This window comes from Hesperophylax consimilis, chromosome 26 (assembly GCF_061612785.1).
Source record: "Hesperophylax consimilis isolate HC1 chromosome 26, BYU_Hcon_1.0, whole genome shotgun sequence".
Lineage (NCBI taxonomy): Eukaryota > Metazoa > Arthropoda > Insecta > Trichoptera > Limnephilidae > Hesperophylax > Hesperophylax consimilis.
The window spans coordinates 28,351,658-28,368,831 of record NC_142861.1 but is presented as its reverse complement, the minus strand read 5'-3'; the positions used below and the strand labels follow the sequence as shown (position 1 = coordinate 28,368,831).

General features: G+C 35.7%; 2 protein-coding genes across 3 annotated transcripts in view; both read right to left on the bottom strand.

Moving 5' to 3' along the window:
• LOC149411383 (uncharacterized) overlaps positions 1-10,154 on the bottom strand; it is a 65,826-nt gene extending 55,672 nt beyond the window's left edge. The window contains exon 1 of the mRNA XM_089647695.1: positions 9,876-10,154. The gene's annotated coding sequence lies outside the window, so the exon portion shown is untranslated. The remainder of the gene's footprint in view (positions 1-9,875) is intronic.
• A 217-nt stretch (positions 10,155-10,371) lies between these two features.
• LOC149411382 (uncharacterized) lies at positions 10,372-16,747 on the bottom strand. 2 transcript variants are annotated; one of them, XM_089647119.1, is made up of 4 exons: positions 15,574-16,747; positions 14,205-14,402; positions 12,576-12,679; positions 10,372-12,014 (listed from the first exon to the last, which is right to left on the bottom strand). In XM_089647119.1, exons 1-4 carry the CDS (start codon positions 16,601-16,603, stop codon positions 11,301-11,303), a joined length of 2,046 nt encoding a protein of 681 aa, XP_089503245.1. In that variant the 5' UTR covers positions 16,604-16,747; the 3' UTR covers positions 10,372-11,300. The 2 variants fall into 2 exon arrangements, with proteins under 2 accessions (XP_089503245.1, XP_089503246.1); XM_089647120.1 differs by lacking the exon at positions 10,372-12,014 and having other exon boundaries at positions 12,139-12,679.
• Positions 16,748-17,174: the final 427 nt, after the last annotated feature.

The window sequence follows — 17,174 nt, the reverse complement described above, 5'->3', positions numbered from 1 at the left end:
AATTCCCCTTAAGAAGCGATGCTGTACGGATTCGATATGATTAATGTGATATGTATAGAATGGAGACCAAACAACGCAGGCATATTCTAGATAAGGGAGAACCAACGAACAGTAAAGAGTTTTTAGGGTGATAATGTTATTGAAGTCAGAGGTGATTCTATTGATAAATGATAAATTTTATTTTCCAAGACAAGAACCACATTCGCTTAACCGTTTGGGTGCCAATCAAAGATATTAGAAGAACGAGATGTGCTATGAGCACTTCATACTGTGTGGAATTGTTTTGCCCAGTGTCGCCGGTTTTGTTCACCAATACTACTGCACACCTTCGCTTACGCTAAGGTATCCGCACTAATACAGATAACAGATTTTTGTGCGTACACGTCCCGATAGTATTCAAAGTACCCTAATTAGGTAGTACTCCGCCTACTGTCCGGCGGCCAACATAGCATATCTCGTTCTTCTAATATCTTTGGTGCCAATCGTCGATTTTCGTCGATTCGTGTTTTAACGAAGATTGCCGATCGTCATTTCCGTCGATTGTGTCAGTCGTGTTCTGATTCGCGCGTACGTCTGTACGTAAAATTCTCATTTTTTCGAAACGCCTGGACTTCGGGATCCTCCTCCGCGTGATTCTAAATCAATATTCTTTAATAAAACACCGAAAAAATCATCGAATTCCTTGAAAATTCAAAGAATTTATGGGGTTTTAAAAAATACATAGTTTCATAAAAAATAATGTTTTTTTGGTGGCATTTTACAAGCAACTGTATGAATTTTTTGTCACTCAAACGGTTAACGTCAATTCTGATTCGTCACCTCCAAAATGTTCAATGCACTGAACACCGACGTCAGGTCATCCAGCAGTTTGTCCCAATTGTTGGCGTTCAGAGTTGGATATTTCAAAGGGGGCGAATCTTTTTTAAAGAGTAGGCTCTTCAAAACTAAATTTTTCTAGCTTATTTATTTCGTAAATTAAACATGAATCAATTTTTTATGTGATGATTCTTAATTTTATCTTATGATACGGGTTGATTTATATTTTTCTTTATCTATCTATGTAAAATACATAACATAATACGGGCTGTGTCTAGTTTGGGGACTGAGAAAACATTTATGTTTTATGTGAAGTCGCAACTGCTCCCAACCATCTGGAGCCAGTGAGGCTATGACCTCCCCAATTGGAGGGCGCGAGCCTCATAATATTATGAGGCTGAAGGTAGTAGGGAGGGCAAGGAGATGATAAGAGCACGTGCTTCAAGTTTAAAAACATGGTCTCACATTCTACCGGTCGCACCAGGATAGGAGTGCTCCTGACCGGCGTGCTTTAAAAAATGTACTATTTCAAGTTGGATATCTTTGCATTTTGACGAGGCGAAGGCCGGCCGTTGAGCCGTTCCGCTTCTTGGGCTTCTAACGGGCGCTGAAGACTTCACAAGCAACGACTTATACACCGTACCGGCCAAGTACCGGAACTAAAATATCAGATTCTCTATTGATGATGTTACGTGTATCAGTATTTTATTTTTAGTTGAATGACCCACATGCTCACGAACAAGCAAAAAAACAACCAGGAGGTCCTGAAGAAAATAATTGCCCTCAGGGCCAATGTCACCTTTGGGGTGTGGAGGTACGAGAGATTGGTTGTCGTACGAATCCATCCCTACCATTGGGGTGGAAGGCGATGCGTCAAGAGTCCGACTGGAGAGGTGAAAGGGCCTCCATCAACCGGCCGCTCCTAGTCCGGCCCGCCACGCACTTTGGTTGACAGATAGATGCAACCTCACCCCCATGAATCCGGGGAACCCCTGCTAAGTCGTCAAACGTAGCAAACCACAAATATGCTGGTACAAGTACAAAAAACCTCGAGTATATGCGGACGCATGGATCTTATCTGAAGTTCAAAAACCATAATATGGACTTATTTTAGACAACGAATAGATTATGCAAATCTTGAAATACATTTTAATATAGTACATAACTGTATTGATAGCCCATTCCTCTTATACGTGCCTGACGACTTTAGCCGTGGTCGTCACCACGACTTGTTCAAGATACCACACGGCAGAACAGTTGTTGGGAGTTGAGGAATGTCTAATTCTTCTGCATTTGGTAACTTACAATAACAATCAGGTTCTTGCATCGACTAAAAATTATTACATTAGTAAAATGCTGTCAAATCTACAAAAACTTTAAAACTTGCAAAGAAAAAGCCAAAAGGGTGGCATTTGAATTTGTTTGTCAATACGAGTTATTTCAATCACACATTTTTCAGTCACAAATTGTGACTTATCAAGATTCCTTAGCAGAGCATGTCCGGGTTTATGGGGTGAAGTTTGTTCCGGTCTCGCGCGGTGAATGCGTTGGTTCACCAACTGCGTGGCGGGCCGTATCCGGGGAGGCCGAATAACCATTTCTTGGATAACCAACTCTAACGCCCCTGCCATAGGTCACTCCAAGTGGTTCGTTACGTTTGGTGACTTAGCAGGGATGCCCAGGTGCAAGTCACTAGATATAAGTCTTTGATGTAAATCACTAGTTTTAAGTCAGTAGTTATAAGCCTTAGTCGTAAGTTACTAGATGTAAGCCATTAGTTAAATGAATCCTAGTCGTAAGCCAGCTATATTTATTATATAATATGTATATTTATACAGCGCCCTTCAGGTGATTTTTCACGAAAACGGCGCTATATAAATCAGCCAAATATTATTATGATTATTATGAGGAGAGGTTTGTTTCGGCCTGTTTCGCGGCGGGCCGGATCGGGAGAGACTACTAGAGGGAGACCTTTTGACCTCTCCAGCCGATCTCGACCCTTCACTGCCTTGCACAGCAGTGGAAGCGATGAATTCATAAGTTCGTCTCACCTGGACGCAATGACCATCAGATTCCTACCCCCACCTCATATCTTTTCTTTCTCAGACCTTCTCCTTCCTTTCCCCAAAAAGACCCTTCACACAGCATCGCCAAATTATTTTCATTTTTCTTATAGAGGTAATAATAATGGTTTTATTATTAACATAGCGCCGTTTAATTGAGAAAATCACCTTGAGGTGTCAAGGGCGCATTAATTAACATTAAAAGCAACTTATTTAAACTATGTGACCTTTATTTATTAGGAATAATGTATTCATTTCCGACCATTCACGAATACTGCCAAACAAAGGTTGATTAGCCTCTGTTTTAGTGTTGCCACCAATTAGGTACCTACGCGCACTCTACCTGATGCATACAAAATGATAATATAATGCCCGCCGCGCTGCGGCCAGTGTTGCTGCATTACAAAAGGATGCTTCCAAATACAAAAGCAGGGGTGTGGGTGCAATCCAAAGTAGCACCTATGCATACAATAATCATAAATAATAACGGTACGTTATACGTATTGGGTAAGTACTGCATATAGGGAATTTGTGGTTAGGTACCTTCCTGCCTGGGAATTGGGGAGACTAAAACCGGGGCTACTTGATCAATAATCGAGCTGGTTCTAGGGGTGATAACTAAAAGTGTTGATACGATGGGTAGGAACTGGACACTACTCTATGAAGAGAGGAAAGGCGAAATTATACATATATTAATTTTGTACAATATTATTATTAAATGTAAAAATTTCAAAATTATATGTAAGAATGGAGTCAAGCTCAGACTTATAAGTGAAGTAATGGGTTTATCCACTTATCCCACGCTCCCCTCCCCCACCTCTCTCCCGCAACTGTCGCACTGTATCACTCTAGTATACTGTCCCTTTTTTTCTTGATAATATGTGTACTTCTGTATTTGATTTCTACAAAAAAGCATTATTTAAATTCATTTTAATTTTTTCTAGGTCACAGATCAAACAGTTTTGTCGTAAAGATAACAATAAAATAAATGTTGCAAATTATTATTAACTAGCTGTACTCCGTCACGCGTTGCTTTGGCTCAGATGGCGCTGTTTTTTTTTTTTAAACGCATGTTTTTACCTGTCCCAGGAGACATCTATATAATATAACACGTATTCGAATGCAACATTGTGTCAAATTTTTAAAGCAATAGGTGAAGAACTTTCGGAGATTTAAGATTTTTAGAAACGAACATTTGCATTTTTATTTATAATTTAGATTATGGTGGCCATTTTGCAACGACCAGCGTAATTCATCGTTGAAAAAAAAATTACATCCATCATTCTCAATAACACATCATCTGTAATAAAATTATCATATAGGTGCTCCTTCATCGACGATTTTTGAAGGATTAGTTTTTTTAACGTTATATTATATTTTATTTTATTTATATGTCATCTTTGCAGATGCTGTGCGGCTAATTCCATCAACGCCTCGATTCAAAATGGTGGTCTTTCACCAGGAAGATACTGAGAGTATCCAGCACTTCGCTGATGCATGCAAAATATAGCCTCTGCAATAAATATGTAAACACGATGCAAACAAGATAATGGAAAAGAATAAACAATACCCAGCGTGCATAAATAACGAGAAATAATACTGAAGATAGTAGGTACTCATCAGTTACCAAGTGATAATATTATTATAGAAATGAATAATAATGGCTGTTTTATAAATCTGACTGTGCAATAAAATAATATTATTCTGTCATAAGTTTTTAATCTTCTTGAGTCGGTTTCACATTGCTGAGCATCGTGCCCCCACTCCAATTTCCAGGTGGACTGGACCCCTCCACTCCTCGCGGTTCTGCGCTGCATGGAGAGCCAAGGACACCGACGTTTCGGTACGTGATACTTGGCCACTACAGAGTGATAATTGACCACTACAGAGTGATACTTGGCCACTACAGAGTGCTACTTGGCCACTACAGAGCCGTGGTGACCTTCCTCTGCTTCTCCTGCCAAACACTTTGCCAGTGACTATGAGTTTCTCCAAGTTGGAGTCCTCAGTTTGGCGAGGAAAATGTCCAAAGTATCAGAGACAATACCCTAAAATAAAGAAGGAATCTTAACGACGTAAATGAAGAAGCCGTGCACGAAAATAAGCGACGCGCGGCCCTGGTGTATTGGACAGACCCAAGGTTGAATTTGCCCTAGCAAATATCTTAAACATGTTTCTAGAGGTATCCCTCGAGAAGTTACTAATTCATCGTCAAGAAAAATAAATTCTGGTGCTTACCGCTAATTTTACAGTTGAAAAACGTTCTATAAGATTTTGAAACCGTTTTACACAAAATATTTTAGTGGTAAGTTACTGTTTAATTCATCTTAAATATAGACAGACCAAGCGTGGTTAGCGCGCCATATTTTTGTGGCTTATTCCCATTGGGATTGTATGGTGAGCGATATGCTGAAATAGGCTAAGCCATGATGCGTATAGCGTAATCTGTCAGCCCCATTCATTAAAATGTGAGCCTCGAGCAAACCCTGTTTTTTTTTTTTTTTTTGGTACATTATTTTTTACAATTTATGTTTTCCAGTAATGTAGGTCTCACTGTGGCTTGCCCGTGCTGAGGCCTTCATTTTATAAAATGAAAATCTAATCTTCTTGTGTCGCCTTAAAATACGTTGGCAGATATGAAAGCCTACTGTGGATGCCTAGCTTTTCCAGAATATACGTCTGGAAAAGCTCGTTTCGTCTCGCTTCTTTCGCTGGCTCTGAGTGTCCATGTTTCTGGATATTTAGCCAAAATTTGTAAACATTTTTATACTTTCCATTCCTTTGCTTTTATGTTATATAATTTCCACCAATACCAGATTATTAAAAGTCGGGATTTTTCTTCAGAGCAGAAATTCTGGGACTAAACTACCATAATAATATGTACCCCTCATTGCCCAGGATTCTAATGGAGGGAATAATGTGGATTCTTCAGTGGACATCTTCAATTGTCACAATGAACACAAAAATTGTTGCTGGGGCACATCAGTTACATATAAAAAAAACCGTTTTAATAGTAATGTAATAGTCCCTAAAAAGGGCGTTAAATAATATATAAATGTGGTCACGTAATGTAACTAACGGATTCTTTACCAGATGAGTTAAATAATAAATAAATGTGGTCACGTAATGTAACTAACGGATCCTTTACCAGATGTGTTAAATAATAAATAAATGTACAAAATGAAACAAACACTTAGTTTTAAATCACTTTATTTGGAGTTTTGAAGTGGTTTAAAACTAAGTGTTTGTTTAATTTTGTATAATGTCAAGCCACAAAGTATTTGCTTTCTTCGATAAATAATAAATAAATGTGGTCACGTAATGTAACTAACGGAACCTTTACCAGATGTGTTAAATAATATATAAATGTGGTCACGTAATGTAACTAACGGATTATTTACCAGATGTGTTAAATTATAAATAAATGTGGTCACGTAATGTAACTAACGGATTCCTTACCAGATATGTTAAATAATAAATAAATAAATGTGGTCACGTAATGTAACTAACGGATTCTTTACTAGATGTGTTAATAAACTTGAATTTTTTCAATGTTGGTTAATTTTATGTAAAAACTGTAAATATATTTTCAAAAAACATAATATGCAAGCTATTTAAGATACCACAAAATTAATCTTTCATGCCTAAAATTAAATATAAAATCCAACTTTGTTTAATTGAATGTAGAAATGGGACATGGTAAAAACACCATGAACTTCCTTGTGATCTAAATAATTAATTAATAATATTTGCAGGTTCCACAACTGACTAAATAAAGTAAATAAATTTGCATGTTAAAAATATATAACTTTCCAATATTCTACAATACGTAAAAAACTAATCAAAATAGCCAGTGGTGTTAGTAGATTTTCAAATATTGCCAGGTTATTCGTAACCCGGAAATGTTTGTCTTTCTTCCGTCATCCCGTCAGCGGTTTATTTAGGGTCAACACCAATCCCCCTCACACGCCGAAACAATCTAAGCGTCTTTTTCTTTAACTTAATCACTACGCTTATACAAGCCGTGTATACTAAAATATTTTTAGGAAAACATTTTTTTAAGATAATCTCTGGAACTATACATAATCCACCTATTTTGAAAGAGATTAACTTATATGTCCCAGACAAGTATACTCGTGGAAGGTCCCATACCCTTTTTTATGCTCCAAAAGCGAGGACTTCTGCCTATCAGAACGCCCCAGTCAACAGAGCGACTGAACTGCTCAACGAGTCTGCATTGACCATCGACATTTTTAACGTAACCTACAGGCAGTTTAACAATTATCTTTTGACGTATGTCACAAAGTAGTGAAACTGACCTTTTTATGTGTTTTGCTATACTTTTTGTCTAATTTGTAATCTTCTCCATAATGTATTGGTGAATAACCGTTTTACGGAGAACATGAAAAATAAATAAATAAATACTTTGAGGCTTTGTCACACAAAAGTGGGTTAGTTTTAAGTTAGCTCGGGTATGAATTTAATCCATACAAAAATAAGGTCATATAAAAAAATATATCAATGATGAAGGATTGTGACATAAAAAATATTTACAAATTCATGGAAAAAAAACATTTTCATCAAATTATTATTTTCTTTTCTTTGGTTCATTTTTCACGTATACTTCATCATAATCATGTCAAGAGTGTAACGAATACAAAGTTGTTGGGCTAGTTAGACTAAGTTAGTTTTTCGATAGTATTCTTGATAAAGGCGAAATCATACGTACGGCGGAAGGGCATTCTGTTAGACAACAAAGCAATATCAGCTGTTCCTTGCATACAAAATTTCAGGAAGATTTTTCTACCCACCGACATTTTTTGTTGTATATTCGTATTTCGTACTTTAAACCAATTTAGCACGTCAATTAGATGAACCAGATCACTATCCAAACAGATTTGTTAACTTTAAAACGAACTGCACGAAGAAATATGGTAATATAATGTTGAAAACAGCAATACATAAAGTGAGTACTATGGATGAGTACGCGAGAAGTTACACAGTTTTTTTACATTTGAGAAGTCGGTGGTTCCATCTAGCGGAAGGAGGTTGTAGTTACAAACTTAAAATAGGAAATATTACCAACCTGATTCGAAAAGTTTACCGAGCACGGTATAAATATAAACAATTAGAATTGCTTGTTTCACAGAACATGAACAATTCATCGAATTTCAAAGTTAAAATTCAGATTCTGTGAAACTTCTATTCAATTTGGACCAGTTGTTCCGCAGTACTTGGAAAATAACAGAATTTGGATAGGACTTTCACAGAACTTGAATACAAAATTTGAAATCTGATGAATTGTTCAAATTCTTTGAAACAACCGGACCTTTGTGTATGAAAAAGCAATTATTAAATTAATTCAAAAAAACAATACCTTTTAAATTGATTTTTTTACATTAATTCCACACAGGAAGCCTTGAAGAAAATAAAATTCCATCACATATGGTAATAAAGCGGCAGGTTCTAGCAAACGAGGCCTAAGTTACCTTATAGGAATAAAATGATTTTAAAATTTCGAACAGTTAGAAAATTACAACAAAGAATTGAATTATTATATTTAAAGTATTGGAACCATTGAATAGATTATACATACTAGAAATGCTTTCCACGCAGATTCTAATAGAGACCAATGTCGCCATTGACTTGGTACCTTTTGGTTCTATATTTAGGACAAGCTCTGTCCCTCTCGTCCGACATCAAATATATATCGTCATCCCGTTTGACCGAAAAAAAAATAGTATTTGAAATTTAAGGAAATTTATTTTAGAGATTTTAAAACCGTTTTTCGTAGCCGTTTTCGGGCAAAACTTTCTCTCGAAACTCCGTTGTTGACCATTCATTGCTACAAAACGCTTTCGCGTGAAACACCTTCGCCGCAAACTTTGTTTTAATAATGTATTATGTCATTTTTATACAGTTTCCAGTAACCGCTTATTTTGAGAAAACTGAAACGCCCAACTCTAATTGGAACGAATATTTTGAAACTTTGTTTACGGGGTAGGTACTTGGTACAGAAAACATCAAGAAGAACTATGTATTGGAACATATGGTTCGCTACAGAAAAAAACATATCTAAAGAGATTGGAAATGATTCATATCTAGATTTAGGCTGTTAATCTAAAGTCTAAAGAATTGTTATTAAACTGCTTTTTCATTATGTGCTGCTCGTGGAGAAAACGACGATGTTTAACACACGTAAGCGTTAAATTAATATATATAATTTCATCCATAGTGGATTAAATTAATATTGTGAACAAAGACTTGAAAATTTAAAATATCAGAAATTCATAAATAAATTTAATAATTCCATGTCCAGAATCTACGACAAAAAAAAATAATTTTATGGGAAACATGTTTCCTTATTTTACAATTATTAGAAATGTGTCCGAAAAGCTTTTATTCGAATTTGATAAAGGGGTAACATCCTAGTTCTCATTCCTGTCGTAAGGATCGCCACTGTTGATATGGTATTCAGTTTGGAAGCAAACCTTCCGATGTTTCAGTCGTATCCATAGTATTCGACCACAGCGATGTAAAATGGCAGCTTGACGCACGACATAATGATCCCAAATAAACACAATGCAACTTTAGATAAATAAAAGATAAATATCCTTAAATAAAATTCTACGATTCAAAGATACATACAGCAAAATAGTTTCACGGTTAAATATGTACTCGTTAGTTCATAAATTGGTAGAAACCAATGAAAACTGGCAGTCACGGCTGTTGAACCAATCGATTGTTTATTAATTGATACAAAGGCTTGCTTTGTCAAACATAACGGAATCAATTCAATTTAAAGCTCCAACGCTCTCTTAGTAGATAATAATTACAGCAAGACAATAAACTTTTACAATTATATCAAGGGATGTATGCATTGCATTAGCTCCAAAATTAATTGATAATGGTGATTTTTGTGAGAAATATCGCAAATGGGTTATCACAAATTACTTTCTATGTTGTAAATATAGATATAATAAAGTTTGGTTATACCATGGCTACAGCATTGAAGAACAATCTTGCACAAAACAAACAGCATAAACGTCGAGTCAGACAAAGCAATCCACCATAAGCACTGAGCGCAGGCACAGTAGTTTATCAAAATGACGCTGTTTTTTAGTTGCACGTCGAATAGTATGGCTCTACAATGAACACAGCAGTTTATCTCTTTGGGTATCACAAATAAACACTTCTTGGATCCAATTACGTGTATTTTGTAAACATACTAAACAATTTTGATATCACCTATCGAAAAGAGGACAACACGCAAACAGAAACAGAACTTGACTGAAACCTCTTCTTCTTCATTTTTATTATTTTGGTTGTAGGCGATTTTCAAGGCAGGTACTTTTTATGGGATGCTGGAAACCAGGGCTGGTTGAGCAAAGGGGAAAATGAAACAAGTTTTAGAAAAAAATATTAATACAATGAATTATACGTGTAAATAATACATAATAAAATACAAATATACATATATCATTTGAGATTATATTACACTATTGCACCTATTGCAATGTCTATCACATTTTGCCGATAATGGACACTGCTAGGCTGTCTCAAACGTTAGCTAAAAGAAAATAGAAGTGCCACACGGCATGACACCTTAAAAATCAATCACGATGTTCACAAATAATTTAATCCCTCATGTAACTTAGTTTTCAACATTACATAAATTTATTGTATTATTGTAGAAAGCAATCACTTTGTGGTTTGACATATTTAAAATTAAAAAAAATACTTTTTGTTTTAAAACCAGGAGTTTTTAATAATTTTTTGAACCGATCGGTTTCGCTTTACTCAAGCATCTTCAGGGTACAAATTATTACTAGACAAGAAGTACAAAGTGTGAGCTTATATATAAAAAAAAAATTGAGGGAGACAACATGATATAAATACTAGTACTTCTTGTCTAGTAATAATTTGTACCCTGAAGATGCTTGAGTAAAGCGAAACCGGTCGGTTCAAAAAATTATTAAAAACTCCTGGTTTTAAAACAAAAAGTATTTTTTTCATTTTAAATTTATTTTGTTTTTTCAGTACAAATTTCTTCAATATCGTTTCAAAGACTAGAAAAATCACAATTGACCCTTTTTGGCAAATTAAGTTTCTGGTGACTGTTATGACTGGTTTCTTTTTCGAAGTGACGAAATAATAAAATCTATTGAAAATGATCGTGGCGATTGGCATCGAAAAAGTAACACACATGATACTAGTCAATACTGGTGTCCCTGGTGTCAAAATTGTGCCGAACAACCGGAAATATTATAATATCAAGTCATGTTATCACTGAACAAAATGATTTTTAGACTATGTTTTAAGTTCTTCGGCACTAAAACCTTACCGGCACAAAAAGGGAATTGTATTGGGTGACCAATGTTTTTATTAGATTAGTAACAAATCTAATTACTTACTTATTTTTTATCTTCTTTGGTAAATTGAGTCGTAAAGATGTGAATCATTTACACCGTAATCTCCATCACTCCTACTTTTAATAAAACTATCTATTGAGTTTGAATGTGAAATCTGATACCCTTGAGGATGAGCACTCTTACCATAAATGCTAATATTACCCTTTGCGGTTTCTGTGAGGTTATCTGAAGATGGCGATAGCTTCAAATTTTTAAACTTCTCCGATGGAGACGGTAAACTATCTTCCAAAATGTCGTCTTGGAGAGAAATTATCGAATATAAATCTGTCACTGTTGAATTAAAGTTTTGAGATGTCGACGGACCAGGATGGCTGAAATCCATCTTCAGAATTGACTCACTAACAAGTTCATCTATAATGTTTTTTTCTTCTCTCTCCTGTACGTCTTTAGGCCGTAAATTTTCATTGCAAATAAGATCATCTGTCAAAGAATGCTGAACACTGTTGCAGAGTTTTTCAATGAAATTATTGTCGTTTGTTAAATCATGAACGCTGTTATTTCTGGTGTCAAATGTGAAATGCTGGGAGAATTTCATTTCTCTGTTAATAGCTTCCTGATCCGTATCGTCGATTTCAGGGGTGTTTGTAGCGTTGTTTTGGATCTCTTTTTGGTTTTTGATCAGCTTTTGGACGAGGTCTCCACCTGATTGTCGCACTAGTGTTCCCGGTGGTTGGACTGTGCATTTGTGCGTTCTCTGAGAAACCTAAAAAAGTATGAATTATCTGTATAAAGAATTTTAAAAAAACTCAGTGGTGTATTGGATGAACAATTTTTTTTCTTTAAACGCTAAAAAATGAAACAATAAAAAATATTAGAACATTCTCGACTTGATCCCGCGTATTAAATCTTTGAGCGTTACCCCTAACGTTACCCCCCGGTAAGAGGGGCAAATCTTTTTGAGATTTTTGATACTGTTGGTGCGTAATATTAATAATGATTGGATTATTTATATAGCGCCGTTTTCGTGAGAAAATCACCTCAAGGGTACAACTATATTCAAACGTGTCCTATTTAAAACGATCTGCCAGTAGCAAAGAATATTATATCACGAAAATATATGAACATTTCCACCGGGCGATAAGCGCGCCTATAATATGTATTCCCTTTTACGTCGACTTGATATAAATTTACCCAAATCTTTACCCCACCCAATGCACATTTTTGAAGTACAAAGTCTTCCAGCAGTCGAGTAAAGTATTGAATTGTTTATAATAGATAACTGAGTGGATTTTAATATTATTTAATTTTGGACAAATGAATCAACCTTATATCTGAAGCTTTTTTCGCAAGCACTGCACTTGTAGGGCATCGCTCCTGTATGTATTCGTCTATGGACCAGGTAAGATACTCGCTGCCGAAAACATTTTCCTGCAAAAAAGATATTAAATGGTAAACAAAATTAAAACAAACCAAACAATATTTTTTTTACACAATAACGATTAGAGGCAAACCATTCATCACCGTAATTTTTTGAGTAATTAATTTTTTTTGTTCTTTTGTTTTAGCAATGCATTGAGTTCCTTAAATTTTGGCACAGGTTTTATTTTTTTTATTAACATTTAAACCTGCTAAACTACTTATGTAGTTTGTCAGCAGGTACATTTTGCTTTGTGTAATAATTTTGCGGGGAGTTGAAGCGTGTTTCGAACTCCCCGTTTAACCTTAAAACATTTAAAAAAATAATAGTGGCCCAAGAAAGGACCCCCGTGGTATATCGGAGTTAACATTGAAAAGTTAACCCCCTAATAACCCCCTCTATCCGTTATCGACAGAAGACTTTTTTTGAATCTGGAAGGATACACTAACTGCGTGGAAGAGGATTGGAGAAGGACGAGAAAACCGAAGGACTGGAGGAGAAACGACGAAAGATCGTAGTTAGTGAACTTTAATTATTTTTGTAGATGAGACCAAATCGCATTTTTGAATGCAGCGCCGCACGGTGGGCTGAAAATCGCCTTTCATAGACATAGAGACTTGAATTTTCAAGGGTATTTTTTTTTGCTAGAAATGGATTCTGCTGATTATTACTATGCTATAAAATGTCGTACGAAGAAATTGCGTGTACAAATGAAGGAGTTATAATTTTTTAAGAAAAATTTGTATGGCGCTGACATTAAAAATGAGGCTATCTCTGGAATCATAAGGTTGGCCGTTCTATCTTTACACACAAATAATACTACTATTTATTTGTATTTTTTTGACATACTTCATATTGTGGCGCAAGGTGCGATTATTTTTTTAAAAATCCTCAAAGTTGAAAAAAACCCTTTTTAATGTTGATGATTCATTTTAATGCTTAAATGCTTTTAGGCTTGCAGTGTAAATAAAATATTGTAAACTAGACAAAGCATACTCATATGTAAAGCATTTAAGCATTAAAATGAATCTTCAACATAAAAAAGTTTTTTTTTCAACTTTGAGGATTTAAAAAAAAAATCGCACCTTGCGCCACAATATGAAGTATGTCAAAAAAATACAAATAAATAGTAGTATTATCTGTGTATAAAGATAGAACGGCCAACCTTATGATTCCAGAGATAGCCTCATTTTTAATGTCAGCGCCATACAAATTTTTCTTAAAAAAATTATAACTCCTTCATTTGTACACGCAATTGCTTCGTACGACATTTTATAGCATAGTAATGATCAGCAGAATCCATTTCTAGCCAAAAAAAATACCCTTGAAAATTCAAGTCTCTATGTCTATGAAAGGCGATTTTCAGCCCACTGTGCGCCGCACCATAGTGATAATTTATTTCTCTCCCCGTGGTGAATGTCGGTGGTGGGTTGGAGGCAGTCAAAGAGGAGTGCTAAAGTTATACAGCCAGTCGACGGCATCAGGATTCACTTGAGTGCCGGTGATGATGAATGGAGTGTGCATGGAATAACCTACCACAAGTCTCACAGGAGAAGGGCTTCTCTCCCGTGTGGATGCGCTGGTGGTTATGCAGCGTGGACAGCTCCTTGAATGCGCGCCCGCACTGGCCGCACTGGTGGGGCTTGTCGTCGTTGTGGTACAGCAGGTGCTTGTGATACGACTGCTGGAAGGTGAACGTCTTGTTACACTGGTTGCAGGCGTACGGCATCTCTCCTGAAAAATTGAGTACTTTGTTTAACACTTACTTTTGCCCACTGGTATCACAGTTAGAGCGGCTGAAGCGATTTACCGGGTTCTCTTCAGTCTCTAAATACATAAATACATGTATTAAAAAAAAAAAAATTTCATCCAAATCTTATAATACGTATACATGAGAAAGGTTATATAAAAAACAGAATCTGAAACAAGGTTTAGAACCGGGTTGTGAAGCGATTACTTAGATTACCGAGACCACGAGTGCAAATTCAAAACACCTCAGTGATACAGAAACACTTTCGATAATATTCCAAAATTGGACTGAAAAAGTTCTTCCGTGTTCAATTAGCAGCTACATGTTTTGCAGTGTTGTTCTCGACTGCAGCATGCAGAGGCAGGGTGAAGATTGCTATGACGATTGCCAACCGCGCATAGGAGAGAGCACAAGTAGAAGAAAAAGGTTTTCGGTGTTATTTCCAGTACTTATAACATTTGTGTGTTAGAATCTAGTAAGAGTCAAAAGTTGATATTACCTACAGGCGATGATTATCATTTGCTAAGTATCCCAACGCACACTGTTTACAACTTATAATATACCAGAAACATTAGTCTTATGACAACCATGAGGTTTGACATTTATGTTTGTTATTTTTCTGTAAGTACATGTACCCAGCAAAATTGATATTGCAATCATGCAACGAAAAAGTTGGCCCTGGTCCAACATAGATATAAGATATCACATTATTTAGCTTACATAATTATCTATTAATTTTAACTTGTTGAGCGAGCAAAGCCAAGACTACGCTGTTTGTTTAAATTTGGTTTATATGTGTCAATGTTAGTCGCTTCAGAGTATAGGAGGTACCTACCTGGCATGAAAGGAGATATTGTACATATTTAGCAATAAAAAGCAGAAAAGCTGTAAGTATGTTTGTCAAAGCAAACACTACAGAATCGTGAGCTCCAGCGTCAAAAAATTGTACAGGTTGGCTTTTTTGTAAACTGTATGTGTATATAAAAGCAACTGTCGATTTTACACCATGAGTTATGGAGCCTCGAAAAAAAACAATTAAATAATTATAAAATTCGTATTAATTTTGATCAGTTTTTATCCCGTTTCACATAAGTAGCTACTTAATCGGAATTTAGAATAACCTTGCAAAATATAAATATAAAAAATAATACACACCCGTATGGAGGCGTTTATGTTTCTTCAAGAAGTATTTCGTGGTGAACTGTTTCTTGCAAATATCGCAAGTCCACTTGGTCGCATTATTTGGGCTAATTCCATTGTTATTGTTATTCAAAATGTCTTGGCCTTCCGGTGATCTGCTGTTTGTAATCAAAACTTCGAAGTCGTGTTTAGCACTGCATTCCGTATTTATGTCATCACTATTTATAGTTGTTTCGAAGTTGGGCCCGTCGCACGTGTTGCTAAAGGATCTTGGAGAAGTCTGGGAAGAATCTTCGTCACTTTTTATAGCAGGAATTATACCAAAATGCACCATTCTCAGATGGACCATTAATGACCCTCGCATTTTAAAGACCTTGGAACAAAGATTGCAACAGTATTTCGAAAGGCCATTTACGATCTCTGAATTTTGGACGTTGTGTATAAGCTTTTTGTGCATTTCTAGAATATTTTTACCCAAGAAGCAAAAACCGCAAATGTCACACTTTTCCGAGAGTTTGTTGTTCTTGGCACTATTTTTGCTTTTTTCCACAGCAGTGGCGGTACACCTAGCATTTTTCTTATTTCTTTGCAGGATAGAAAGGTTTTCCGGTATCCCAATAAAGGGTATTGTGTTTATGTTATACATTGGCATCACGAGGTCCGATTTACTCGTGTTTTTCAGCAAATCAGAATCCTCGACTAAACTTGAATTTGTTGCTTTATGTTTTGCTTTAGGTAATTTTGAAAAACTTGCATCAACGCACGATATTTGAGTTTGGTCTTCTGTTTGTATTTCGTAGATGCGTGCGGGTTTCTCCTTTCTCTGTCTGTCGTCATGAATACTTTTATTATCTGGTTTAAATATACCACTATCACAGTGGCTGAACAGGTGTATTGTGAGTTTATCTAGGCCCATAAATATATCGTTGCATATCGGACAAACTAGATTTTCTGTTGCTACTTTTATTAGCCCAATCCGTAGCGATTCCAAATCACTAAAACGTGGAAGGGAACACAGCGGACAGGCCAGCATGGATGTACACATATTCACTTCTAAACACTGTCAAGGTGTCAAGAATGGAAATTCTTCATTGACAAAATATTTTTATTACATATTTCCACTTCAATTTTTTCTAAATGCGGAAAAAAACACTTGAATTTAATAATAGTCAATAAATATTTGATTAAAGCACAGATATAATTAATAAACACTGTCAGAACTTAACTATTACAATAGAAATCTCTAAAACTTCACAACATCAAGAGGCAAAACTTGAAGCTTTGAATATTCCAAAAATAGACCAGCTAAAATAAATTCGTACGCGATCTTGGACGTAGGTGCTGCATGTGGCTGCGTTCATGGAACCATCTTCATAGCATTCATTCTCCTAAAATAATTATTTTGATAACTACTAATTAATTAAGTACTAGGAATCTTTTCCATGTGTTTTAAACTTCCCGCGAGGTTTTTATACGATTAACTATTGTGTAGGTAGGTACCTAAATTTAAAAAAAGTCTTCGTCAAAGTGGCTACTCTGAACTTTCAGCGGCAACTTATTTTAAGACATTTTTCAAAGTTGTTTAGATAGTAAATACAAATTTTGCATCCAGAATC

Excerpts from the sequence above, each read along its gene's own strand:
- LOC149411382 (XM_089647119.1), bottom strand. The coding sequence starts at position 16,603 with ATGTGTACATCCATGCTGGCCTGTCCGCTGTGTTCCCTTCCACGTTTT. Across the intron at positions 12,680-14,204 it reads CTTCTCCTGTGAGACTTGTG|GAAAATGTTTTCGGCAGCGA; the intron begins GTAGGTTATTCC and ends TCTTTTTTGCAG. Across the intron at positions 12,015-12,575 it reads AAAAAAGCTTCAGATATAAG|GTTTCTCAGAGAACGCACAA; the intron begins GTTGATTCATTT and ends ATACTTTTTTAG.